A 25,721-nucleotide genomic window follows, 5' to 3' on the forward strand; every position below is an offset into this window, starting at 1 on the left:
AAATCATTAATAATACATTCAACGATCACGGAATTCCGTCAGCTAGATATTGGTATGACCTCCGTGACAATCCGTAACAAGTAACAAAGGTGTGGAATTCCAATATAGGGGTACTCGTTCACCTATTAATAACGATGAATAATCATTACAAATGCTTACCAGATATCTGAACTTTTGAAACATATAAATAGCATGAATTTCCCGTCCAGATGCTTTTAAAAAATCCACACCCATATCCAGATCATTAATATCGTCGGTGACCTTAACACTAAATCATTATCATAAAACACATATAATTAGCTTGGATAACTCTGAAACAACATCAATATGGGTAAAGTTTATTTTCTTACTGGTTCAAATCGTGGTATTGGTCTGGAAACTTTGAAGATTTTATCATCTGATTCTACAAACACAGTCATTGGTACAGCTCGTGATTTATCAAACGCTAAAGAACTGGCTCAATTAGCTCAAGAGCGTGATAATATCAAAATTGTCGAACTCGATGTATCTTCTCAAGAATCAATAAATCAATTAAATTCTCAATTAGAATCTGTGGCCCCAGAAGGTATTGATACTTTCATTTCAAATGCTGCTATTGCTCAAACTCATCAGCCAGCATTAAGTGTTGAAAGAGATGTTTACTTGAAGCATTATATCACTAATGTTGTTGGTCCAATAGAACTAACCAAAGTTTTGAAACCATACTTAGATAAAAGAGAGACAAAGCAAATCATATTCATCTCTTCAATCGTTGGATCATTATCGAATTTTGTTCAAATCTCAACGGCAGCTTATGGTCAATCTAAATCTGCTTTAAATCATGCTGTTTTAACATTAAGTTTTGAATTGAAAGATGATGGCTATACAATTGTTGCAGTCCATCCTGGTGTTGTTTCAAGTGATATGTTGAATCAAGCTAAAATTGATTTCAGTGAATTTCAACCAGAAGCTGCAAAATTCCTGAAAGACAACTCCATTACTACTGAGCAAAGTGCATCCTATCAAATCAACAATGTTTATCACAAATTGACTAAGGAAGACAATGGTAAGTTTTTCAGTTATGATGGTTCAGAAATTCCATATTAAGCACCTAGAATCGAGTATTATCAGCCATAAATAACATATGTATATCGAATATTCAATTATCATATATTTTATATATATATATATATTGATTGATGTAGCTTTTGAGGTAAATTGAATTATCCCAACTGACTTCTGCGCCAATCTTTCTTGAATCTCTTCAAATTAAGTATTTTAACCATAATTTATAATTTCCAGGATGCTTATAATTTTCGTTGATTTTTGGGCCTTGAATTTGGATAGCATGAGCGCAATCTATTGTGTTCCATATTCATTTAATTAGTTGTATAATTTGATGTACCCGAAACCAAGTAAATAAGGCGCACTTACAACGTCGTTATTAATTATAAATCCACGCATGTGCAGGTCAATATTGTATAATATATAGATACTCATATTAAATTACCTAGATGCTAATGATCATATTATAATATTAACATTAACATTAACTTATAATAATAATTATAATATATGATCTGATCTGGAATTGACAAATATTATTAATATTAATATATTAACAATAAGCAATATTGTTATATATAGTTGCGGCTAGTATTTGTCATATACGCACAAACTCTATGTAATTGCGGATAAAGAGATTAAAATGCATATTAGAAACAACATATGTGGCTTTTATATTTATTACTTTGTACTCTAATTTCTTCTGCTTATAAATTGAATTTTTACATCTCGGATTTAAACTTTATCCCCATAAAAACCGAGAACAAAACAAGGTTATAATAGATCTATAGTAGCATCTACGCTTATAAATTAAACCATTGATTTAAAATGTATATAGATCATCCATTTTCTTCAATCTCTCATTTATTTTTTTTAAGGTTGAATTGATCACTATCAATCAACCAACAATTAAATTACAATTATACTAGCAATGTCCGGAAAAGTTTATTTCATCTCAGGTGCCAATCGTGGTATTGGTTATGAATTCGCCAAACAATTATCATCAATTTCTTCAAATACTGTTATAGCAACAGCTCGTGATCCTTCGTCATCTTCTGAGTTACAACAACTATCTGGATCCAACTCTAACGTTCATGCCATCAAACTTGATGTTTCTGATGAAAAATCATTTGAACAATTAGATGATCAATTAAAAGATATTGCACAAAATGGTATCGATGTCTTGATTTCAAATGCTGGTATTGCACAATCTTATAAATCTTTGTTAGAAACACCAAAAGAAAAGTTCATCAATCACTTTAATGTCAATGCTGTTGGTCCAATTCTTTTGGTTAAAGCTCTTTACAAATATTTACAAAAATCTCAAACAAAACATATCGCTTTCGTTTCCAGTTTAGCAGGTTCTATTAATGAATTTATCCCATTTAGCACATCCGCTTATGGTCAGTCAAAAGCAGCTTTGAATTACGCTGTGAAAGAATTTAGTTTTGAGTTAGAATCTGAAGGTTTCACTGTCATTGCTTTGCATCCAGGTGTTGTTTCTACTGATATGTTCAATACGGCATTTTCTTACTATGAAGAGAATGTACCAGCTGTTGTTGAAGTTTTAAAAGACTACGAAACTTTAACTTCTGAAGAAAGTGCAAAGAGACAGTTAAAAACTATCACTAACTTGTCAAAAGAGCAAAACGGTAAATTTTATGATGAAAACGGTAAAGAGGTTTCCTACTAGATTATTATATAGTCTTACATAACAATATTGAAATTTGGCTGATTATTTTTATATATTGGTACTGAAACCCTAGAATATAATATACAATGAATGATTTTATAATCACATACTTTGAAGTCTTTTTCCATGTCTACCGTATTTGGCCGTATAAAAGGTTCTTGAAAACAAATCAAAAGTGATCTTATTCTCTCTAAATAGAATATCATTTATCAATTTATCCAGGTCAAAATCACCCAACTCTTCAATATGACGAGACCTATATCTGTTAATTGCATTCAAGACACTAAAGCTCTCCATTGTATTTTCCTAGTTATCAGGGTCAAATAATTTAACTTTTTCATAAAAACTGACCATATCCATTAAAAAGTTATGGTAAAACCTTGGTGTAGTTTCCAGGTGGTTTATTCGCTTGTAAAAAGTCATTATCGGATGTGGTGCCATAGGTGCTCTGCAGCTGAACAGTATTTTCATTAACTCTCTTGGTGTTCTTGGTGAAGGTAATGGCTTATTTTTCATACCTTTTTTTGATAATTCTACTGATTTTACCTCTAAGCATATTCTCCATAAATTCAAGCGGGAAGCCAAATAAAGTAACCATTGATATTGCATTTCTTGATAAATTCCATTAATTAACGTTTGTAAAGGCTCTAAGTTCTTACCAAGATAAGAAGCAAACTTTGGTACTGGCTCTCCCGTTACTGAAGAATTTAAAGGTATGATTCCCTCTGACAAAAATGCATAAATCATAGCTTTATCTGTAAAATGACAACCTTCATCATTCGCAATATAATTGTTAAGCTCAAATGCATAAACTTTCAGATCTGTTTTGAAAATTTCTTCATCTTTTAGTTTGAACCTTTCAAGTACCTGTCCATCTGAGAAGAATTGCTCAAGTGCATTTATGGTATCATTTAAGGCTCTATTTTTCAGCTTTGTTTCAAGTTCAAGTGCTAAATTATCTTGGTCCTTTCTCATACCCTTATTTAATGAAATATTTTGAATACCATTAATAAAGAGTTTTTAGTTAGTTAATTTAGAACTTTTATAAATTTTTTCTGTTTTATGTTCATATCAGAATTCAAGAATGAAATGATGTCTTACTTTCACACCACCTTGGGACAATTTCCTAAACTCGGACAACCAAATGCTTTGAGCAACTCTAATCTGTGATTTTCCTAAAGCTATAGAAGCTGAAACTTGGATATTGGTAGCTATAGTATTACTAGTAATTACTTGTAATATACTCATATATTATAATATACTCAGCGTTCGATATTAGAAAACTTGTAAAGCTTGCCAATAATTCATGATAACGCACATAATTTTTCTTATAACAGCGTAATTTATATCCGAGAATCACCGAAGGCCTCCAGACAATAATCTTCTATTAATTGGTTTACATTGAGATCATCCCGTCAAATATATAGCTGAAAACACATTTTAAAAAGGATTTGATCTCTCTCTCTCATATGACATTACTTTTAACCAAAAATAATGAAGTTTGAAAATTAGTGATTTTAGAAATTTGTATTTTTGAAATGAATATAAAATTTTTGAGATTGACACTATTCAAAAACTGAAAAAATTATAACAAAATATATATATTTTTTCCTTGAAATATAGATATTTTACATCATCATGAGTATAGCTAAATAGGTATATTAAATATTTTAGTAATATATTATTCGTTACTTGTGCATTTTTATGCTGATATTTCGCTTATAAAAACTTTTATAGATAGATTACATAATCAATATCCTGATAATATAATCAAATTTAGTATATTAATTGATCGCCTACAAGTATTCATAGGATAAGCATAACAATTTTTGCGGAAGACATTAACATTTAGTAATGATTGAACTAAATTCCTATATACTGTACATATTGTATATAATACATTTCTCATCAAGAGGTTTTCTAATAATACTCAAAATAAAATAATCTAGATATTCAAAGAAGCATATATTTTAAATAAATAAATCTTGCCCTTTTATAACCTTTCCTGATCTCGTAAATATATCAACTCTTATTTTATCTCCTCTTTTTAGTTTCCAAACAGAGCTATGCGCAACTCCTAAAAACTTAGCGTTCACGTAAATTAACCAATATAATACATTTTCATCATCTTTCCATTCAACTAATACTTTCTTTTCACCAAGATCAATTTTCTTAACGCTTATGATACTTTCTACCTTCACTTCATGCTTTATACCTTCTATAAGGATATCACCAATGAGTAATTCATGGAAAATATTAGGGTCTGAACTTTGAGGTATCATTACCCATGATCTACTGGACTCATCACCTTCAAAATCAATTTCAGAATTTGCGTCATCTGTACTGTCAACCCAACGAGCTTGGACAGACTCCAAAACAAAGTGTTCTCTAGCTTGTAATCTTGGTAATGCAAATCCTGTCTCAATATATTTCCAATTCTGGTTTGTGTACGTCAAAGGTAATCTGAAAAACCCTTCTCTTGATCTTGTGACACTTCTATATCTTCTTTCGATGTAGTACTTAATGTCTATTTGGAAACGTGAATTCTGTGGGACTTCTTTCAAATGTTTGAAGCTCACAGAAACATTTAAATTATTGGAGTCTATATCATTTCTGAAATGAAATAATGTAAATATGTCAGAGCTATAATCATTCAATATTGAGTTCCTATGTGTCAATTTTAAACTGGAGCCACCATTAAATGTATCTTTGTAATACAATTTAAAACGATTTGAATTTTCAATAACTGGAACAGCAGACTGTATGTTACCGTTAACCCAGTTGTTATTAAATACTGTTTGTGCAAACACTCTAAACTTTGACCCTTCTCCAGTACTAAAATTGGTATAAAAAATGGCATTTCCATTTTTAGTATAAACTGGGGCAGTATAATGCTTGACATAAGTAGATACCGATCCACCAGTAAAATCACTGGAATCATTACCAAGCCAAAATTTCTTATCATTATGATAAAAGTCTTCTTTATCAAAATTCTCATAGGTCCAAGCAGGTGCAAATAAAGCAACATTACTTTGAGACTTTTTCAATGCATTGATTGCAATTGAACTTTCAAAACCACCACCACCAACTTTTGAGCCTCTACCCCATATATCAATACCAACAAAAAGTTTCTTTTCAGCTCCCAATAAACCTATATTTTTGATATTTTCACTAAGCTTCTCTTGTGTCCACCAATAATTTGTGAAGAATAAATCAGAAGCATTGAAATGATCATAGTTCCATTCATTAACACTATTTTGGTAAAATACTCTATTCTTCTCTGTTACCAGAGAATCATACCATATAAGCTTTGAATCACTAACCAATTGATGCAATCTAGTCTTTAACGCTTCTTCGAATGCAGGAACTTCAAATGATTTACCAAAACTCGTGAGCCTAGATTCAATATTTAAAAACCATCCATCAAATTTATAATAACGAGCAATCTGAGCTAATATTTCAACAAATTTAAAATTACCATTCTCATCTTTACTCAATAATCTATCCGATTCAGCAAAATCCATTCCTTCAACAATTATTGTACCTAATACTTGAATTCCTTGCTTATGTAAAGAGTTTATCCATGATACAGGCGGTACAGAAACTCTATTATGTGAGAAATAAACAAAAATATCAACTAAAGATGGATATTGAATGTAATAATGTTGACCAGAAGAATGTGGGAAATATCCCAAAGGATTTTGATCTTCTTCATCTTGGTAATTACCTTTATAATCATGACAAACTAAGACTTTTGGATCATATTCATCACTATTGTTCTTTTCAGGCTCTTTGAAACGTTGGTAATCTTCAAGAGATTCTCTAGGTATTCTGAAGGCGTCAATTATATCTCTTTTGGATAAATACCAATATTCAAGATCATAAAAAGAGCCAAATTTTATACTTGATACAGTGTCATTCTCAATGGAAATATTTGCACTATCTTGTGACATGTATTTAGGTTTTTTCAACGTTTTAGATGTATTATGATGGATTAATTGTTTACTTGTTTTGCTTTGATAAGGGGTGGTTGAAGTGATGTTTTGGAAAGGAGACAACTGTAGTTGGGACAGTAATTTATATCAAGCAACACTTTCAACAGATGTATTCAAATTCTTTATAGATGTTTCTTTGCAAACAAACTAAAGTTTCATCAACAATCTTTGAATTAAAATGGTTTAAAAGTAATTTGTTAATTATATTGTTAATTTGACACCTACATAAAAATGTCACTTCAAATGTTGACAGATACATGTTGCCCTTACTACAAATGAAGAAACTACAGAATTGAAATCAATAATCAATAATAATAATAATGAATTGTGATGATATTATACACCATTTAATAAAATGGTTTCTTTTGATTTTTTTAAATTATTTTCTTTACCACTTCACGTGTTGAATCAATTTGATTGAGAATATATTAATATATGATAACCTTTATATCAAATTGATGACTATTATACAATTATTTTCAATTTTAATTAAAATTTAAATAATGCTGTTTTTTTGTTTATTTCTGTTTTTTTTATTATTTATGTTGTGTTGTCTGATTTTTCATTTTCAAAATATTTTACTTAGTTTTTAAATTGATAATTTTTCAACTTAGAAAGCTTCAGAGAAACCAGAAACAACATTTTGTTGGAAACCACCTTCTTTAGCGAAAATTTCGTAATAACTGTAGATAGTTGTAACAGCTAATAAGATGGAAGTACCAGAACCTAAAGTACCTAATAAATCACAAGCAACTGATAAGGCACCAATTGAAGCACCACCGAAAGCGGCAGCAGTTGGAATGATTCTTTTCAATTCTTTGTAGACTGAAGTTTCACGATGACCAGCGATAACTAAACCTTGATCTTTGAATTGTTTAGCAATATCTCTTGGAGCGGTACCAGAAATTTCGATCCAAGTTTTAGAGAACAGAGCACAAACACCTAGGACAAAAGCAACATAAATTGTAGTTTTAATTGGGTCTAAAAAAGCTTCAGTTAATGAAAATGGTGGTTGAATATAGTAAGCAATACCATTGGTAGCAAATAATTGAGCAGAACCTGGTCTAGCATCCCAAACACCGAATAAACGAATAATTGGGTTTAATGGGAATTTTTGATACAGCATTTGTGAAATGATGAAATAATTTGAAGTTAAAGCGGATTGTAACATAATTGGAGTGTTTGAAGTGTAGAATAATTTGATTGGGTATAAACCATATGGACCTCTTTGTCTAGTTGATCTAACTGGGATTTCATAACGGAAACCTTGTAAGAAAACAACAAGGAAAAAGACAATAAATGTAGCCAATAATTGGAACAAGTTTGGTAAGTTTTGTCTATAAAAAGCTTCAACAATAGCTCTTTTTTTATCTTTTCTGATGGCTAATAAATGGAATAAAGCAACAACAGCACCTTCAAATTCATCACCACGACCATTGTTAACAGTAGTTGGAGCAAAAGCTTTCCAGAAAATTTGTTCACAAATGTTGGTAGCCATGAATAATGAAATACCTGAACCTAAACCGTAACCTTTTTGTAATAATTCATCTAAAAGAATAACAATGATACCGGCAAAGACCAATTGTAAGATTAATAATAAACAAACACCAACACCTAAATCACTTGGTCTACCATAAATACCAGTTAAAACATAAACAGTAGCTTGACCAATTGATAATAAGATTGCGAATAATTTTTGAGCAGTTTGGAAAGTTTCACGATCAGATTTACTTTCTAAATTAACATCTAATAATTGAGTACCTTGTAATAATTGGAAAACCATACCAGATGAGACAATTGGAGAGACACCTAATTCCATTAAGGTACCTCTGTTGGAGGCCAACATCATTCTTAACCAGAATAAAGGATCTGAAGAATCTGATGAAACAATACCATATAATGGGATTTCACTCATAACTAAAAAGATTAATAAGGTAACCCCGGTCCACATTAATTTTTGATTGAAAGGGACCTTTCTTTCTGGTGCAACAACTTCTGGTAAGAAACCAGTGAAAGGTTTCACTAGATCTAAGACACGAACTATTGACATCAATGTTAGTATATTCTCTTTATAACTTTTGAATTTATGATAATAATCTTTTGACTTTAAGCGAAATTTCAATCACCAAAACTAACCACCCTGGTCAATTCAATAAAATTTCACAAACGCCTAAAGATCCTCTTCTCTATAGTATAATGCTTCCCAGTCAATACGTACAACTACTCATATTTTCCCACTGATTCGAGTCAACTATTCACACTTGATGAGAAAGATATAGAACTTGTTATCAATTGTTGATTTTTCGTGTTGATGATGTCGAAAGTTTGGAAAATCCAAATCGTACACCTAAACAAGTTTCGCTTTTTTGACAAAAGATGCCAACGCGACAGATCAGAAGAAAATTCAAGTGCGGTTCGCGCCACGAGTTGAAACTTGAAAATTGGTGCGCTGGGAATTCCGACTATTACAAAAGGGTAACGGGTCACCTGAGACAAGTGCACTTCCGAGGGGAGAATAAGTATAAGTATAGACATTTCTGAGACATTTGGGGCTTTTCACTCTACAATTTTGGCTTTAAAAACACAATGAAAACCTTTATTAAAACATGCAATGACTTATGACTTATGATAATGGGAGTCCTCTCTTCTCCCAGACTCCCTTCCATGCAATAATCAACAGTAAGGCACTGAAACCAAATGCTAAACTATTGATCCAGAAAACAAGACTGATACAGTTTGTGGATCCAACAAGCGACTCTGTACTGATTTGACAACTTTTGTCATAAAATAACCCATAGATCATACCAAATGATGTTGAACCAATAGCTGGTGCAATCATGAAGGAACCCCATGCTGAACCAAATATTTCTGAACCCCAAATAGAAAAAATAACTGTTGGGTATAATGTAAATAACCCACCATATGAAAACCCTGATAATGCACTAATAATATAATACTGATCTTTTATAAATATAGAGTTTGCAATGCAAAATTGAGTGAGTAAACCTAATAAAATAATAAATAATAATAACCAGCTTCTTGCAATATGATATTTACTAACTAAGAAATCTGATAATGCACCTAATGATAACCTTGACAAGGTTGAAAATACTGCATGAATTGAAACTTGATTAGGAATCAATGATTTTGGACTAATAGCATTAACTAATGAACCCATATTTGTAATATACATTTCTGATGGGCCAATACTTAACAGAACTGAAAATAATAAAATATAAGTTGAAATATCTTTTAAAAATTTCATAAATTTTGATTTATGATTTGCAACCAAATCATCACCATCTTCATATGAATCTAAATCTTCATTTGAACCTGATAGTAAAGGACGTTCTTCATTATCTTCTTGACTAGTTTCATGTTTACGCAGCAGAAGATCTCTTTCAATTGAGACAACACTAGCACTAACCCAATTAAAAATACCCAAGAATAGATATAATATACTGAAAAATTTAAAAGTTTTGTATAAATCTAATTCAAATTCTTCACCAACTTTAACTTGAAGAACTTTTAATTTTAAAATTTGTGATCCAATTAATGAACTAAGACCATAACATGTAACTGGTGCACTAATAGTCAAACCTTTACTTTTTGGATAAATTTTAGCACAAGTTAACAATGATGTGAAATATAGGGCACTTGTAGCACATCCAATAAACCCAAAAGTGATAGCTAACAACCAAAAATTCAAATCTTGTTCCACAATATATGAAGCATATTGATATGCAGGACCAAACATCACTAATGTGATAACTGATAGTATAACAGGACCATGACAATCAGCTAAATATCCTAAAACTGGTAAAGGTAGATACATCCCTATGGAAGTCAAACTCCCCACAATATTGATTTGAAACTGTGTATAACCAAAGCGATGTGATAGTACTGGTGTGAATAATGGGAATAATAGCACAGATCCAGCACATAAACATGATAATAATGATACCGTACAAGCAAATATTTTTAATGTATTTGTGGAGTAATTTTTAGTTAAAAAGGAGCGAATATGCTTTGTAAGTGATGTTTCTATGCTTGAGAGACCCATGATGGAAAAACTAGCCAGTTGTATTAGCGTTCTATAAAGAAGCAAATGTTAGTCCTATGTCCTATGGTATTGTGGTGATGAGTGGAAGTAGATGTTGATGGCCTGATGGTGTGAGTAATAATTCATAATTGTGTCTCTGAGATTTGACTTCTTTTTGATCCGTAAACTAACTATTTCCCAAAACAGATATTTTCCTGATCTGGGCATTTGTAATCTTTTTCTGGTTTCGAGGGCAAAAAAATTTAAATTTTGTATAGCGCTTAATTGATTTATAAACATGGACTTTATCATTGAAGGCAATATTGAATCATAGGAGAAGTTTCCAATAGTATGACCACTCCTGCTATCACAAAGAGAAAGCTCACGGACGGATTGACCGTGACTTCCAAGGTTTTCGTCAGATCAAGAAACGGTAATGCTTCTAAAGTCGTTAGAGAACACTATCTAAGAAATGATATACCATGTCTTTCTAAATCATGTTCAAAATGTTTTGAAATATTGACACCAGATGCTCAAGGTCAACTTCCAAAATTTGTGCTTAGTGAAGATCCATTGAATATTAAAAAACTTGGTGGTGCTCATTATGTCATTGTTGATACAAATATTATATTACAATCTATTGATTTATTGGAAAATAATCAAATCTTTTATGATGTTATTATACCACAAACTGTTTTAGATGAAGTTAGAAATAAGAGTTTCCCAATATATTCAAGACTAAGATCACTTTGTAAAAGTGATGAAAAAAGATTTATTGTATTCCATAATGACTTTAATGAAGAAACTTTTGTCAAAAGATTAGATAATGAAACTATTAATGATAGAAATGATAGAGCCATTAGAGAATTGGCAAAATGGTATCAAAAACATTTAGATGGTAAAATCAACATTGTTTTAGTTACAAATGACAGATTAAATAGAGAAGCTGCTTCAAAAGATGGTATAATATCGAAATCATTACTAGAATACGTTGGTCTTTATCCAAATGGTGAAGAATTGAAAGATTTAATACCAGAAGAAAATACATTCAAGACAAGAGATTCCAAAAATGGTACTACTGCTTATTTCAAAGATTACTATCCAACTTCAAGATTAATGGGTGGATTGAAAAATGGTACTTTATATCAAGGTAATATTAACATATCGTCATATAATTTCTTAGAAGGTGAAATTTCAGTTGCAACTTTACCAAAACCATTATTAATTCTCGGAAGTGAAAATTTGAATAGATCTTTCAATGGTGATTCAGTTGTTGTGGAAATTTTACCAAAATCTCAATGGAAAAAACCATCATCAATGATTGTTGATGAAGATCAATTGAATTCAAATGAAGATCCAGAAAATGATCAATCTCAATTAGAAATAAATGACAAAGAAAGAAGATTATTAACACAAGATGCCATCAATACACAATCAAGTACCACTGATGAATTACAACCAACTGGTAGAGTTGTTGGTATTGTTAAAAGATCATGGAGATCATATGTTGGTCAAATTGTGGAAAACTCTGTTTCTAAACAAACTACAAATTCTGCTAAATCATGTTTTGTTAAATTAATGGATAGATCATTACCAAGAATTAGAATTAAAACAAGAAGAGCTCAAGAATTATTAGGTCAAAAAATTGTTATTGCAATTGATTCATGGAATATTACATCAAAAAATCCAGAAGGTCATTTTGTTAAAAGTCTTGGTGCCGCTGATACTGTTGGTGCTGAAACTGAAGCATTATTATTAGAACATGATGTTGAGTATCGTCCATTCAGTAAAAATGTTTTGGATTGTTTACCAAAAGAAGGTCATGATTGGAAAGTTCCAGAAGATTTGACAGATGAAACTGTATTAAAAGCTGATCCTTTATTACCAAAGAGAAAAGATTTTAGAGATAAATTAATTTGTTCAATTGATCCACCTGGTTGTGTTGATATTGATGATGCCTTACATGCTAAAAAATTACCAAATGGTAATTGGGAAGTTGGTGTTCATATTGCAGATGTTACACATTTTGTTAAAGCAGGTTCTGCATTAGATGCTGAAGGTGCTTCAAGAGGTACTTCTGTGTATCTTGTTGATAAGAGAATTGATATGTTACCAATGTTATTAGGTACAGATTTATGTTCATTAAAACCTTATGTTGAAAGATTTGCATTCAGTGTTATCTGGGAATTAGATGATGATGCTAATATTATTAATGTTGATTATAATAAATCTATTATTAAATCAAGAGAAGCATTTTCTTATGAACAAGCACAATTAAGAATTGATGATAAATCAAATCAAGATGAATTAACAGTTGGTATGAGAGCATTATTACATTTATCTAAAAAATTAAAACAACAAAGATTAGATGCTGGTGCTTTAAATTTAGCAAGTCCTGAAGTTAAAGTTCATATGGATAGTGAAACTTCAGATCCTGGTGAAGTTGAAATTAAAAAATTATTAGAAACAAATTCTTTAGTTGAAGAATTTATGTTATTAGCAAATATTAGTGTTGCAAGAAAAATTTTTAATGAATTCCCACAAACTGCAATGTTAAGACGTCATGCTGCTCCACCTTCAACAAATTTTGAAAAATTAAATGATATGTTAAGAATTAAGAAAAATATGTCAGTTTCATTAGAATCTTCAAAAGCTTTAGCTGATTCTCTTGATAGATGTATTGATCCAAAAGATGAATATTTTAATACTTTAGTTAGAATCATGTCAACACGTTGTATGATGGCTGCTGAATATTTTAGTTCAGGTTCATATGGATATCCAGAATTTCGTCATTATGGGTTAGCTGTTGATATTTATACACATTTTACATCACCAATTCGTCGTTATTGTGATGTTGTTGCCCATCGTCAATTAGCCGCTGCTATAAGTTATGAACCTCTTGATCTAACACATAGAGATAAGACCAAGATGGAATTAATTTGTAAAAATATAAATAAAAGACATAGAAATGCACAATTTGCAGGAAGAGCATCAATTGAATATTATGTTGGTCAAGTTATGAAAAATAATGAATCAACTGAAACTGGTTATGTTATTAGAGTTTTCAGTAATGGTATTGTTGTTTTAGTTCCTAAATTTGGTGTTGAAAGTTTAATTAAATTAGAAGATATTACATCACATGTTAATGATGCTATTTTCAAAGAAGATGAATATTCATTAGATTTTAAATTAGATAATGGTGAAAGAAGACTTGTTTCTGTATTTGACAAGGTTAAAGTTGATGTTAAATCAGTTCTTGACTCTAGTATAGGTAAAAGAAAAGCTCAATTAGTTTTAGTTGATTAAGTTCAATAAAATGTTTATAGTTAATGATTCAACTTTTTTTGTATGTAATTGTAAATTCACAGCGATCTCTACAGATTATTATAATAAAAATCATCAAATAGTCATGACATAAATTCATAAATAATTAGTTTAAAAAATGCAATATAACTTTAAAATTCTATAATGTACACTAATTTTTGGATAAAATCACTTTAAAGATTTTTATTTAGCACCACCAGTTGCTTCTAAATATCTAGCAATTTCAGCTTTACTACCTAACCAAATACCAGATCTATCATGAATAGCTTTTGGAGTTAATTCTAAAATTCTTTTACCATCATCAGTAATAGCTCTACCACCAGCTTGTTCAAAAAGGAAAGCCATTGGGAAACATTCATATAAGATTCTTAATTTACCATTTTTAGATTTTGAATCAGATGGATAAGCAAATAATCCACCATATAATAAAGTTCTATGAACATCAGCAACCATTGAACCAATATATCTTGCACTATAAGGTTTACCATTAAATTTTGGTTCTTTTAAACTTGCAATGAAATCTTGAGTTTCTTTAGTCCAATAAGGAGTATTACCTTCATTAACAGAATAAATATGTTTTTCATCACTAATTTTTAAATTTGGATGAGTCAAGATAAATTCACCTAATGAAGTATCTAAAGTGAAACCATTAACACCTTGACCAGTAGTTAACATTAAATGTGAAGAAGCACCATACATGGTATAACCAGCGGCAACCATTTCAGTACCTGGTCTTAAGACATCTTTAATTGAACCTTTTGAACCTGGTAATAATTTATAAATACCGAAAATTGTACCAACTGAAACACCTGCATCAATATTTGAAGAACCATCAATTGGATCACAAACAACGGCATAATTACCTGGACCTTCAAAAACAATTAAATCTTCTTGTTCTTCAGATACTAAAACTTTAACATTACCAGAAGCTTTCATTGCATTAATGAAAATTTCATCACCAATAACATCCAATTTTTTTTGAGCATCACCAGTAGAATTTGAAGCACCAGCAAGACCAATTAAATTAACCAATTCAGCTTTTCTAATATTATGAGCAATGAATTTAAAAGCAAATTGTAAAGAATTTAATAATAAAGTTAATTCACCAGTTGCTTGAGTTGCAACTTTTTGTTGAGAAGTTAAGATAAATCTTGATAAAGTGATTAAATCAGTTTCCACTTCAAAATCATCTTGAGCGTGATGTGAATGTGACATTTTGTATATATGTGTAAAATATGAATATGAATGAGAATAAAAATATAAATCTATAATCAATTGTGATTGTAAAAAAGAAGGATAGAATCTAGGGAATCGGGATGTTTATATACTTGTTCTCGTTCAAAATCGGGATGGCCAATCCATCTCAGCCTGTATAAATTTCTGTGGGGTGGTAAAGTCCTCAGTAAATCCATTTTAAACCAGCGCAATTGTTGAACAGAATTTGATCCTACAAAGAACGAAAGGAACTCACAATTACACAATACACGCAATAATTTATCCGATATCAGCATAGTTAAAGTGATACTAATCATCGCAATCTACGCGTAAACATTGTTCATGTTGTTCCTTTGCGTCTTTTGCGACTTTCCAATTGCTAGTATTGTTGTTATTGTTGCGATTTATATATAGCCCCGGTAGTTTGAGGATCCTAATTTCCCTGCCTAATTTCTCATCCGGATATAAGTTTTCCCCAGATTTATCAGCAACTCATAGGCTAGACGGGAATTGAAATTTGACATAGGCTATTTAAAATTGATCTGTTTAGATATCTGGCAATTGCTTATTGTTACTATTGTTCCTGGATTCTTAGGAGTTCAAACTGGTGGAGTCCTGTTGTTAGTTCTCCCTAAGTTTAGTCTCAATTTGTTGGAATTACTATTATGGTCATACACAGTGTACCCCGGAGTTTACGTGAGCGTGGTTAAATAACCAGCTTAATTAGTTGATTAACTATAACAGTGTGGAATATCCCAATAGTAATTTATTTGGAATAAAATGACCATGAAATCAATTTCATTTAGTACATTCTTACCATCAAAGGTCTATCAAGATCACAATGTATTCATTACAACATATCTTCGATTGATGTTATTAGCAACTGAGAATAGAATCGCAATGCATTCAAATACTTTGATTTACTGAAGTGACGTTTTCCTCAGCAGGAGCCTGGAGCTAGAACAATTGTTGGTTCCAGGTGGGCCAGGTGCCAGGTGGGCATTGTTGGGAACTTTGTTGAAGAGATTTTTAAATTCACTGTCTAGACGGAAAGAATCTCTGCCTAACTCCTGCCTAACTCCTGCCTAAGGTCTGCCTAAATTTTAGTTTAAGGTTTAGTTTTTCTACCGCGAAATCATTTTTTTTAAAAGTTCATGAAATTTTAAAGCTCAAAATTTGATTCAACAACCAGTAAAGTCAAAATCTTTTAATCAAAACAATCAACTTATTTTTAAAACTTTTTTCAGACATAGAATAGAGCGCTTCAAGCAATTGATCCATTCCAAATCATTTTTCAATTCTACAATCTCATAAACCAAATATAGATAATATTTTTCATAATTTATACAATCATATTTTTTTTCAATCATCATGGCATCAAATTCAAAATCAAACAATACAAAGAAGGATCAAAATCAACAAAAACAACATAATAAACAACATCAACAAAACAAGAACCATCAAAATAACAACCAACAACAAACCCCTTCATCTCAAACATCTCAAACATCTACTCCAAGCTTAGTACCGGCTTCAAGTCTTCCTTCAAAACCTTCATTTACTAAAAAAACATCAGGTTGGGCTGCTATAGCCGCCTCTAAAAGTACAACACCTGAAACTTCAACTTCAACATCAACACCATCAACAAATACAAATCAATCATCATCTATCCCATCAAATCAACAACCAAAAAAACAACCATCAAATAATAATCAACAGCGCCCTTCAACAAATAAAAAATCAACTTCACCATCATCTGATTCCAAATCAACAAAACAACAACAACAATCTCAACAACAACAGCCGTCAAAACCTAAAACAACAACAACAACTAACAAAAGTCATAAATCAATCAATGATTTCAATTCAAATGATATTTTTGAATTCTTAACTAAAAGAACTGAAGAATTAAATTCAAATTCATTTTTAAAACATTATAAATCAAATGGTCAAGAATGGTCAAAACTGAGTTCAAAATCAAATAAAAAAAATGAAAAAAATAATGATTTAGTTGCTTTAGAATTATCAAAATATATAAATAATTAAATAAGCTTTGAACTAAATATATAGCTAATAAAATAAATATCTCAATAAATATTGAAGTATTTTACTTTACTATGCTTAGTAACACACCGCCTTCTGATTATGTAATATAAAATCATCCGCGAATATATTAAATTATCAACACTTTTATAGATCTGTAGGTTAAGGAAAGTTAGAGATATCAAAACATTTAAAATACAAAACCACAAAGATAAATTGATAATTGCATAATGAGCTGGTATAAAGATCTTACAAACCCTACAATAGTGTATGTTACAAAACCTTCAAAAAATGGAATAATAAAGATATACTAACTTTCACCAAAGACAACCATTATCCGGTTCAATTGAATCACCAAATGGATTCCAAGAATCTTCTAAAATCAAAAAGGCACCAGTGATCAAACAACCACATCAAATAGATGCACTAAGAATAAAAGTATGTATTCAATTTCCCTGTTATATATCTATACTATGAATCGTTTCAACGGCTAACAAAAACTTTTTTCTTATTAGAAAGCATGGGATATTGCATTAGGACCTGGTAAACAAATTCCAATGAATGCATTCATGTCATATATGTCTGGTAATTCATTACAATTGATCCCAATAACGATGACTTTGATGTTATTTACTGGTCCATTAACAGCTATAATTGGTGTTAATAATCAATTTAAAGGTTTAGAAAGTGAAGGTACAAAACATGATTTGTTTTTAGCAAAATTAACATTTATCTTCTTACAATTATGTGTCGTGGCAATTGGGGTTTATAAATTGAATAGTATGGGATTGATTCCTAATAAAACTGGTGATTGGTTATCATGGGAAGAACCAACAAGAGTAAGTTAACATGAAATTTTATTTATTATAAAGAAGAAATAAAAAAACTAACATTTATATAGTATTTGGAAAGTGTGTTATCATTAAATTAAATCATTTTTTTGAGTGGGAAATAATAACATTTGTATCATACGTCAACTTGGATAGATTGAGTTTTTGTAGGTTCAGTAGTTGATTCTTTTGGTGTTTCATCTTTTGATTCTTTTTGTTCATTTTTTTGCTCATCTTTTGATTCTTTTGATTCTTTTGATTCTTCTTTAACTTCATCATTCTTTATAATTTTTGGAGTAGCAGATCTTGATAAAGTATTATCTTCTTTTAATTGTTTTTCAAAAATTTGTTGTAAATTATATTTTTGATATTTTTCATAATTATTAACAACACTCATACCAATATTATTTTTAAAACATTCAACTAAAATTAATTTATCAAATTTTTTTAAATCAACTTTATGTCCATGATCTCTACCAACACATTCAGCAATTTTGGTAATTATATCCATTTTTTCAATTGTATTAAAATTTCTTGAACTTACTTTAACTGCAAATGATAAAGGTTTTTGAATTTCTTTATCTTGATGGAAATGAGGTGCTAAAACATGCTTAGCTAATTTAGTTAATTCTTCAATACTAGCTGATGATGACCATGTTATTGGTGTTAATTTTTGTGTATATCTTGTATTTTTAATTTTAGATTCAAAAGCTTCTTCACAAATTTTCTCCACCAAAAAAGTTGGATCAACTGGTTTTCTAGTCTTAACGAAAACAACACATTCACATCCTAAATCAATGAATTGGAAAGGTTCTTTCTTTGTTGGATCTTTTTCTTTTGGTTGTTGTAAACCTTCTAATTCTCTTTTAATAGATTCTTCTATAGAAAGTTCTTCTTCTTCACCTTTTGAATCTTCATCCTCTTCAACTCCAACATCTTTATAAAATTGTTCAAATTTATCATCAAATAATAATTTTAATTCTTTTTCACATTGTTTTTCATGATGTCTATTACAAGTTGCATAAATTCCTGAAGTTTGTGGATCAATTATACCCGTTGCAACTTTATACTATCATCATCATAATTAGTACTCAAGATCCAGATCATTGATTACCATGAAACACATACCTTCTTCTTACGGTCTTGACCTCTACCACCGTTGTTTCTTCTCTTTTCACCCATAGTTATTATATAGCAAAGTTAACTTAGCTAATAAAGCTTAGGATTTGTAGTCTTTTGACACTTTAGTTAATTTTTTGTTTTTCTTTAGTATTTTTTTTTCTTTTACTGTGCAGAAAAGCTCATCTCCAAATTTTTAAGAAATTACATCAAAATTGAATCTTCCGGAATCCACAAAGATATCGGTACTAAATTCTAATACATTTTAATTCTATTTTACAAAACGTTAATTCATATAAAAGGTAAACAATATAGTCTCTAAGCATTTGATCTAAATTTATAAAACTTTGCATATTTGGAACCACCAGATGGATCAGGACTATCAATTGGTGTATTTGGAGTTGATAATTCATTTGAAACTTTTTTAATTAATTGAACTGCATCATCAGGTTTAATTTGATCATATTTTCTCATTCTTGTAGTTTGATCTTTATATTCTTCTAAATGACCAACTTTTAAAAGATTAATACATTGTCTTAATTGTAAAAACATTGATTGTAATGATTCTCTACTAGTACCATTAATTGCTGCATCTCTTGATGGATTCAATTCTCTTGAAACTGTTTCAATATATTCAATATCAATATCAAAATTTTGAACAGATTGTTTTGAAATTTTTGATTGATCATTTAAATTTTCTAAAAATCTAATTGCTAATAAATCAAAAACTCTATAAAGTAACAGAGTTTTAACTGATAATGGTAAATTTGAAAATGTTGATGTAAACATATTTTTTAAGAAATCTCCAACATCTTTCATAAAATAATTTGGTTCTTTATTTAATTCAGTTGTTTGCCAATCCCAATCAATGAAATCCATTAAATCTTCCACTTTACCATCAACCATAACAAATAATTCCCTTTCTGTGATTTTTCTTGTATCAGAAATTGCATTAATTGCCTTTAAATTAACATCTGTATGGAATGTACGACTTAATAATTTATTAACTTCTTTTGACATTATTAAGAAATATTCTAAATTAATTAAATTTTGTGATAATTCTTCTCTAGTTATTAATTTTAATTTTTCTTTAAAATAACTATTTATAACTGAAATTAATAAATTATCAACATTTTCAATAACTAATTTATTTAATGATTCAACATCATATTTATAATAATCTTTAAGAAATCCAGTTTGATGTGTAATATAAGCTCTAACTTGTGCACAAGTCATTGGATAAATTGTACTAAATGGTAAAACTTGTGGGAATTTAATTTCATTTTCTGATCTTGAATCTTCATACCAACTAATATTTGAAATTTTTCTATATAATCCAATATCATAAATTGCCATTGGCATTGAATCATCTTCTTCAGTTAATTTTTGGAAATCAATTTTAAAATTATGTGTAGATATTTGTGAAAATTTCTTAAATGTCATAATTAATAAATTATAAAAATGATCACCACTAAGATTAAAATGTTCCAGTATTAAATAAAAATTTCCTATTATACTTTTAAAATCTAGGATTTTTTGAGTTTCTATTAATCCATTAGCAACTAATTCTTTTAGGAAAGGGTATATTTTAGCAGATAAATTTTCCCATATATCAGTTGTTTTTTGATTTATAATATTTGGTAATTTTGTTGACATTAGATCATGAAATATCAAAAATCCAATTAATTTAGATAGGAAATTTTTCAAATTATCATTTGAAATGATATATTTTTTAAATTGTTCATTATGTAAATCATTTGTTAAAAAAGGATGTAAAATTTTATCTCTTCTTAAATTTAATTCTTTATTAAATTCATTTTTAAGAAATGGTAATTGATCTAAAGATTTAAAAATTAAGAAAGAATCATAAATGAAACCAAAATCAATAAATTTATAAACTTGAGGTAAATGATCATCTTTATTTAAATAATCATCTCTTAAACTAATTTCCACTGATGAATTTAATTTATATTTATCAAAATCTCTATTTTTTTGTCTAAATTGATCCCATTTCAACAAAATTTGTGTAAATTTATCATAATATGCTAATGAAATTTTATCATATTTTGTATCTAAAGTATTTAAATTTCTCTTTACCAAACTTATAGATTCATCTCTAACAAGATTTTTCATAATTGGTATTGAATCATTAATATTTTGTAAGAATTGGAAATCTTTATCAAAATCTTTATTTAAAGCATCTAAATCATTTAAATTTTTCAATGCATTAAAGAATTTATCATTTTTAATTAATTCATGTGTACGATCTGTTAATTCTAAAATTTGTAAAATCTTATTGATTAAAATAATTGATTCATTAATTTTATTTATATTTTTCTTTAATGCAAGCATTTGAAATTTTTTTTGTATTGTCAGACTTGAAGTTTTACTTAAATGATCATTTATATCCAAAACCTGTTCATTTATAGTTGATGCATTTTTCGATATTGATGCAATTTCAGTTGTTGTAGTTCTAATATTGACTTCATTTGAATTGATATTATTTGTTAATTCATCATCTTTCTTCAATCCTTCATTATTCAATGTCTCTAGAAGTTCAGGTATTGTGTTTGATTTGATATTTGATTTGATTATAGGTACCAATTGATCCAAATAGTTATTTGAGTTCAACAATGTTACCGGATCACTTTCATTCAAGAAGCTCAATTGCTTGAACGACGAACCACCACCACCACCACCATTTTCATTGGGTTTAGACATCTTGGTTGATCTAATATAGTACAATGATACGCCTAAATGAGCGCTATTGGAACCCCCTTCTTTTAAATCTGTTGAATGATCTCTGATCTGAATCCACCACCTTGTCATAATGAACAGATTGTTGATGTTTAGGAATATGGTAATAAAGGGCTATGACGAAATCCGGTCAGATTATGCGAAATCAACACATGACATTCACGTGATTTGAATTTTGCCCTCGTATCTGATATTGATTACATAATTTTGCGTGCAATCATTACATAATCCAGCGGATTTAGGATTTTTTAACCAATTTGAAATGCTTTTTGGTGATGATTTGAAAGATTTGTTATTGAATTTAACACTCTGTGGTATGAGAAATGGGTATAGGAGCTGGTATTCAAAGAGATGGTTTGGTATTGAAGAAAACTATATAAGTGGTGATTTATCACTTGTTGAAGATGGCATTCTTTCTCATTGTGATCCTCATTAAACAATTAGGAACTAGATTTATATTATTAATATGACAAAAAACTACGTGATTACAGGTGCTAATAGAGGTATTGGTCTTGCTTTGGTCAAAGAATTGGCTAAAGATTCAAACAATAGAGTCTTTGCTACTGCTCGTGATCCTTCAAATGCTAAAGATTTATCTGATTTTGCTAAAGAACATTCTAATGTCGAAGTTATTCAATTGAAAGATACAACTTCTGTTGAAGCTACTGATGAAGCTGTTGCTGCTGTTGAAGCTAAATTAGGTAAAGATGAAGGTATTGATGTTTTAATTCCAAATGCTGGTGTCTCTTACTCGTTTGAAACTACATTAAATACATCACCAGAAGTTTATAAGGATACTTATAACATTAATGTTATTGGTAATTTGATTACATTCCAAAAATTTTATAAATTATTACTTAAATCAAATAATAGAGAAGTTTTTTTTACTTCAAGTGTTGGTGGATCTATCACAGGTTTCATTCCACATCCAATTTCTCCTTATGCTTCAACTAAATCAGTTATTAACTATTTGGTTAGAGCTTTCAATGTTGATTTGAAAAATGAAGGTTTTAAAGTTGTTGCATTCCATCCAGGTTTAGTTGGTACAGATTTAGGTAATGTTGCAATTGAAAAAGCTGTTAATGGTGATTTTGAATTAGCAAAAAAATTATATGGATTAATTACACCAGAAGAAAGTGCTCATGGAATTGTGGAAAATATCATTAAAGGTTTAAGTCAAGGTAAAATTGATGTTGATCATTTATGGTCTTATGATGGAACTCAATTACAATGGTAGTTATCTATGAGTCTTACAAATTTGAATTAGAGTAACTTTTGAAAAACATTTATAAACATCATTAAAAACAACACTTTATACAAAATTATTATACACATGACTTCTTCATTAAATAAATATATTATTAAAATCATTCATAAACTTTTTTTTTCTGTCTTTTATGACTTTTGTAGGGATATGTAAAAAACTTAAGGGTATGCAATTGTATTATAATAAAACTTCAAATTTATTTTTTAAAATCAGCAGCAATTAAAGTTCCATCAACTTCACTTTGTGCTTTAATTCTATTTTCTTCCATACTTATTTTTTGATCAACAATTTCTTCAACTTTTTCTTCAAGATCTGGTGAAGCATTTGAATCTGTAGTCTTCATAGCATTATGATTACCACTCATTTCTAAATATTCTTGTTTTAATTTAGCTTCTTTTTCAATTCTTTCATTATTCATAACAACATGTAAATTTCTATAAATCCATAAAAATGCAAAAGCACTAATAAATCCAGCAATTGCAGTAGCAACAAATGGCCAAACTAAATATGGATCAATTAAAGCACCTGTACAAGCTTCAGAAACAGCAGCTGCAAGAGATTGCATAAATAAGAAAATAGCCATAACTAAACCTTTCATACTATCTGGAGCTCTTGTATAAGCAATTTCATATGCGGCAGTATTAGCAAAACATTCTGATGAAGCAGCTAAAACATAAAGAGAAACTTCAGCCCAAACTGAAATTGGTGAAACACCAGTACCTATATCACATTCTGTAGCGTAATAACCACATGGTGAAGTTTCATAAACTTTCCATTGAATAATAGCACCTGCAACTGATGAAAATGAACAAATAATAAAACCTGTGAAAATTCTATAAACTGGTCTAAATTCAATTTTATATTTTCTTAAAATTGGATAAATAATATAATCCAAGATTGGAATTGTAATAATAATAGTTAAAGGATTAAAATTATTAATTAAATCATTTGGAACACCATTTGTTGTCATTGAATTAGCTTGAGAATTTTGAATACCACCAATACCAACATCATTAATATTATAAATAACAAAGAATAAGAAAATTTTACAAGCATCAATTGTAGTCCAAACATCTTGAACAAATTGATCATTCCATGAAATCTTCTTTTTACCCTTTTTGTTAACAGCTTCTAAAGCTTGAATATCACCTCTTGCTTCAATATTTGATGGTTTAGCATATTCCCAAAATTGATTTTTTCTAAATCTTTTAATCCAACCACCTGATAAACAATATTTCCAAACTCTTAAAGAATCTTCTAAAATTGAAATACCACTTGGAATTTCTTGTTTTAATCTTGGAACTAAAACCATTAAAACTGGAATCATAATAGCATATAAAATACCTGGAATTAAATAAGCTAACCAAAAACCAACTCTTTTAGCAGCATAAGAAGTAGCTAAAGATAAAAACCCACCAGCATTAACAGACCAATAAAAGAATAAAGTCATTCTTTCTAATGTGGCTTCTCTACTAATAATAACTCTTTTACCATGTTTATCAGTAACAACAACATCACGGTGATGTTCATATTGATCAAATAATAAAGGTAATAAATTTGGTTTAATTAAACCTGAACCAAAAGCTAATGTAATAATTGAGATAATAGTTGGAGCTAAAGCTTTACCACCAGTAATAACTGAAGGAATAGCTGCAATAATTAAGATAATATGAGAAATAGCACCAACCCAAACACCATACCAGATGGTTTTAACTCTACCTAATTTTTTATCAGAGATATAACCACCATATAAAGGAGTTAAATAAGCTAAAAAGGTTAACAACAAGGTAATTGCAGATGCAACTTGTAAACCAAGACCTAAAGCACCAGAATTTTGTTGATCACCTAAAGGAGGAGCACCAGCACCATTACCACCTTTTGGTAAAGGTAATTGAATAAAATTATTTAAACGATCTTTAACACCATAATAAGAAGCTCTTTCAGAAAATTCAATAAGACAAACTAAATAAGTAGCATATGGAGCACGACCTAATTTTTTTGGTAAAGTAGCATAATCTTCAGCAGTAGGTTCTGGATATTTAGCATTATATTCAGTTAATTCTTCATATCTATCAACTTGTTCCACAGTTGAATTTGAAGCTATTTCAACATCTTGAGATTCAACAGCCTGTGTTGGACGTATTTTTTCCACTAATTTTCCCTTAAGGTTGAAACCTGTCAATGGTTAATAATAAACTCTATAAAGTGACATATCATGAGATCTAAACTTACCCATTATGAGATATGTATTGAGTAATTTGTATTTCACAAACAAACAATGAAAACGTCCAATTACATTCTTGGGGAAATGAACATTTATATACAAAAATCGATTGAATTCTGATAACAGTGATCATCACCCAATTTTTGGTGCATCATCGTTTTAAAAGAA

At 29.5% G+C, this 25,721-nt stretch overlaps 13 protein-coding genes across 13 annotated transcripts; 5 read left to right on the forward strand and 8 right to left on the reverse strand.

Moving 5' to 3' along the window:
• Positions 1 to 327: 327 nt before the first annotated feature.
• Positions 328 to 1,086, forward strand: BN7_2108 (SDR family oxidoreductase; the record flags this gene model as incomplete). The annotated part of the gene is made up of 1 exon (XM_011277166.1): positions 328 to 1,086. One exon carries the CDS (start codon positions 328 to 330, stop codon positions 1,084 to 1,086), a length of 759 nt encoding a protein of 252 aa, XP_011275468.1.
• Positions 1,087 to 1,975: 889 nt separating this feature from the next.
• Positions 1,976 to 2,737, forward strand: BN7_2109 (SDR family oxidoreductase; the record flags this gene model as incomplete). The annotated part of the gene is made up of 1 exon (XM_011277167.1): positions 1,976 to 2,737. The coding sequence occupies one exon, from the start codon at positions 1,976 to 1,978 to the stop codon at positions 2,735 to 2,737; it is 762 nt and encodes a 253-aa protein (XP_011275469.1).
• A 306-nt stretch (positions 2,738 to 3,043) lies between these two features.
• BN7_2110 (uncharacterized protein) lies at positions 3,044 to 3,985 on the reverse strand (the record flags this gene model as incomplete). The annotated part of the gene is made up of 2 exons (XM_011277168.1): positions 3,044 to 3,715; positions 3,839 to 3,985. The coding sequence occupies 2 exons, from the start codon at positions 3,983 to 3,985 to the stop codon at positions 3,044 to 3,046; spliced, it is 819 nt and encodes a 272-aa protein (XP_011275470.1).
• A 722-nt stretch (positions 3,986 to 4,707) lies between these two features.
• Positions 4,708 to 6,690, reverse strand: BN7_2111 (Cytosolic endo-beta-N-acetylglucosaminidase; the record flags this gene model as incomplete). Its single annotated transcript, XM_011277169.1, has 1 exon — positions 4,708 to 6,690. One exon carries the CDS (start codon positions 6,688 to 6,690, stop codon positions 4,708 to 4,710), a length of 1,983 nt encoding a protein of 660 aa, XP_011275471.1.
• Positions 6,691 to 7,342: 652 nt separating this feature from the next.
• Positions 7,343 to 8,782, reverse strand: SEC61 (translocon subunit SEC61; the record flags this gene model as incomplete). Its single annotated transcript, XM_011277170.1, has 1 exon — positions 7,343 to 8,782. One exon carries the CDS (start codon positions 8,780 to 8,782, stop codon positions 7,343 to 7,345), a length of 1,440 nt encoding a protein of 479 aa, XP_011275472.1.
• Positions 8,783 to 9,355: 573 nt separating this feature from the next.
• MCH1 (Mch1p) lies at positions 9,356 to 10,795 on the reverse strand (the record flags this gene model as incomplete). Its single annotated transcript, XM_011277171.1, has 1 exon — positions 9,356 to 10,795. One exon carries the CDS (start codon positions 10,793 to 10,795, stop codon positions 9,356 to 9,358), a length of 1,440 nt encoding a protein of 479 aa, XP_011275473.1.
• Positions 10,796 to 11,125: 330 nt separating this feature from the next.
• On the forward strand, positions 11,126 to 14,080 carry DIS3 (exosome catalytic subunit DIS3; the record flags this gene model as incomplete). The annotated part of the gene is made up of 1 exon (XM_011277172.1): positions 11,126 to 14,080. The coding sequence occupies one exon, from the start codon at positions 11,126 to 11,128 to the stop codon at positions 14,078 to 14,080; it is 2,955 nt and encodes a 984-aa protein (XP_011275474.1).
• A 201-nt stretch (positions 14,081 to 14,281) lies between these two features.
• FBP1 (fructose 1,6-bisphosphate 1-phosphatase) lies at positions 14,282 to 15,313 on the reverse strand (the record flags this gene model as incomplete). Its single annotated transcript, XM_011277173.1, has 1 exon — positions 14,282 to 15,313. One exon carries the CDS (start codon positions 15,311 to 15,313, stop codon positions 14,282 to 14,284), a length of 1,032 nt encoding a protein of 343 aa, XP_011275475.1.
• Positions 15,314 to 16,684: 1,371 nt separating this feature from the next.
• On the forward strand, positions 16,685 to 17,359 carry BN7_2116 (Immunoglobulin A1 protease; the record flags this gene model as incomplete). Its single annotated transcript, XM_011277174.1, has 1 exon — positions 16,685 to 17,359. The coding sequence occupies one exon, from the start codon at positions 16,685 to 16,687 to the stop codon at positions 17,357 to 17,359; it is 675 nt and encodes a 224-aa protein (XP_011275476.1).
• Positions 17,360 to 18,322: 963 nt separating this feature from the next.
• Positions 18,323 to 19,368, reverse strand: TAN1 (putative tRNA acetyltransferase; the record flags this gene model as incomplete). Its single annotated transcript, XM_011277175.1, has 2 exons — positions 18,323 to 19,255; positions 19,315 to 19,368. The coding sequence occupies 2 exons, from the start codon at positions 19,366 to 19,368 to the stop codon at positions 18,323 to 18,325; spliced, it is 987 nt and encodes a 328-aa protein (XP_011275477.1).
• Positions 19,369 to 19,623: 255 nt separating this feature from the next.
• SEC15 (Rab GTPase-binding exocyst subunit SEC15) lies at positions 19,624 to 22,134 on the reverse strand (the record flags this gene model as incomplete). Its single annotated transcript, XM_011277176.1, has 1 exon — positions 19,624 to 22,134. The coding sequence occupies one exon, from the start codon at positions 22,132 to 22,134 to the stop codon at positions 19,624 to 19,626; it is 2,511 nt and encodes an 836-aa protein (XP_011275478.1).
• A 394-nt stretch (positions 22,135 to 22,528) lies between these two features.
• Positions 22,529 to 23,299, forward strand: BN7_2119 (SDR family oxidoreductase; the record flags this gene model as incomplete). The annotated part of the gene is made up of 1 exon (XM_011277177.1): positions 22,529 to 23,299. One exon carries the CDS (start codon positions 22,529 to 22,531, stop codon positions 23,297 to 23,299), a length of 771 nt encoding a protein of 256 aa, XP_011275479.1.
• A 226-nt stretch (positions 23,300 to 23,525) lies between these two features.
• Positions 23,526 to 25,565, reverse strand: PTR1 (Peptide transporter; the record flags this gene model as incomplete). The annotated part of the gene is made up of 2 exons (XM_011277178.1): positions 23,526 to 25,398; positions 25,540 to 25,565. The coding sequence occupies 2 exons, from the start codon at positions 25,563 to 25,565 to the stop codon at positions 23,526 to 23,528; spliced, it is 1,899 nt and encodes a 632-aa protein (XP_011275480.1).
• Positions 25,566 to 25,721: the final 156 nt, after the last annotated feature.

This window comes from Wickerhamomyces ciferrii, contig 00049 (genome assembly GCF_000313485.1).
Source record: "Wickerhamomyces ciferrii WGS project CAIF00000000 data, strain NRRL Y-1031 F-60-10, contig 00049, whole genome shotgun sequence".
Classification (NCBI taxonomy): Eukaryota; Fungi; Ascomycota; class Saccharomycetes; order Phaffomycetales; family Wickerhamomycetaceae; genus Hansenula; species Hansenula ciferrii.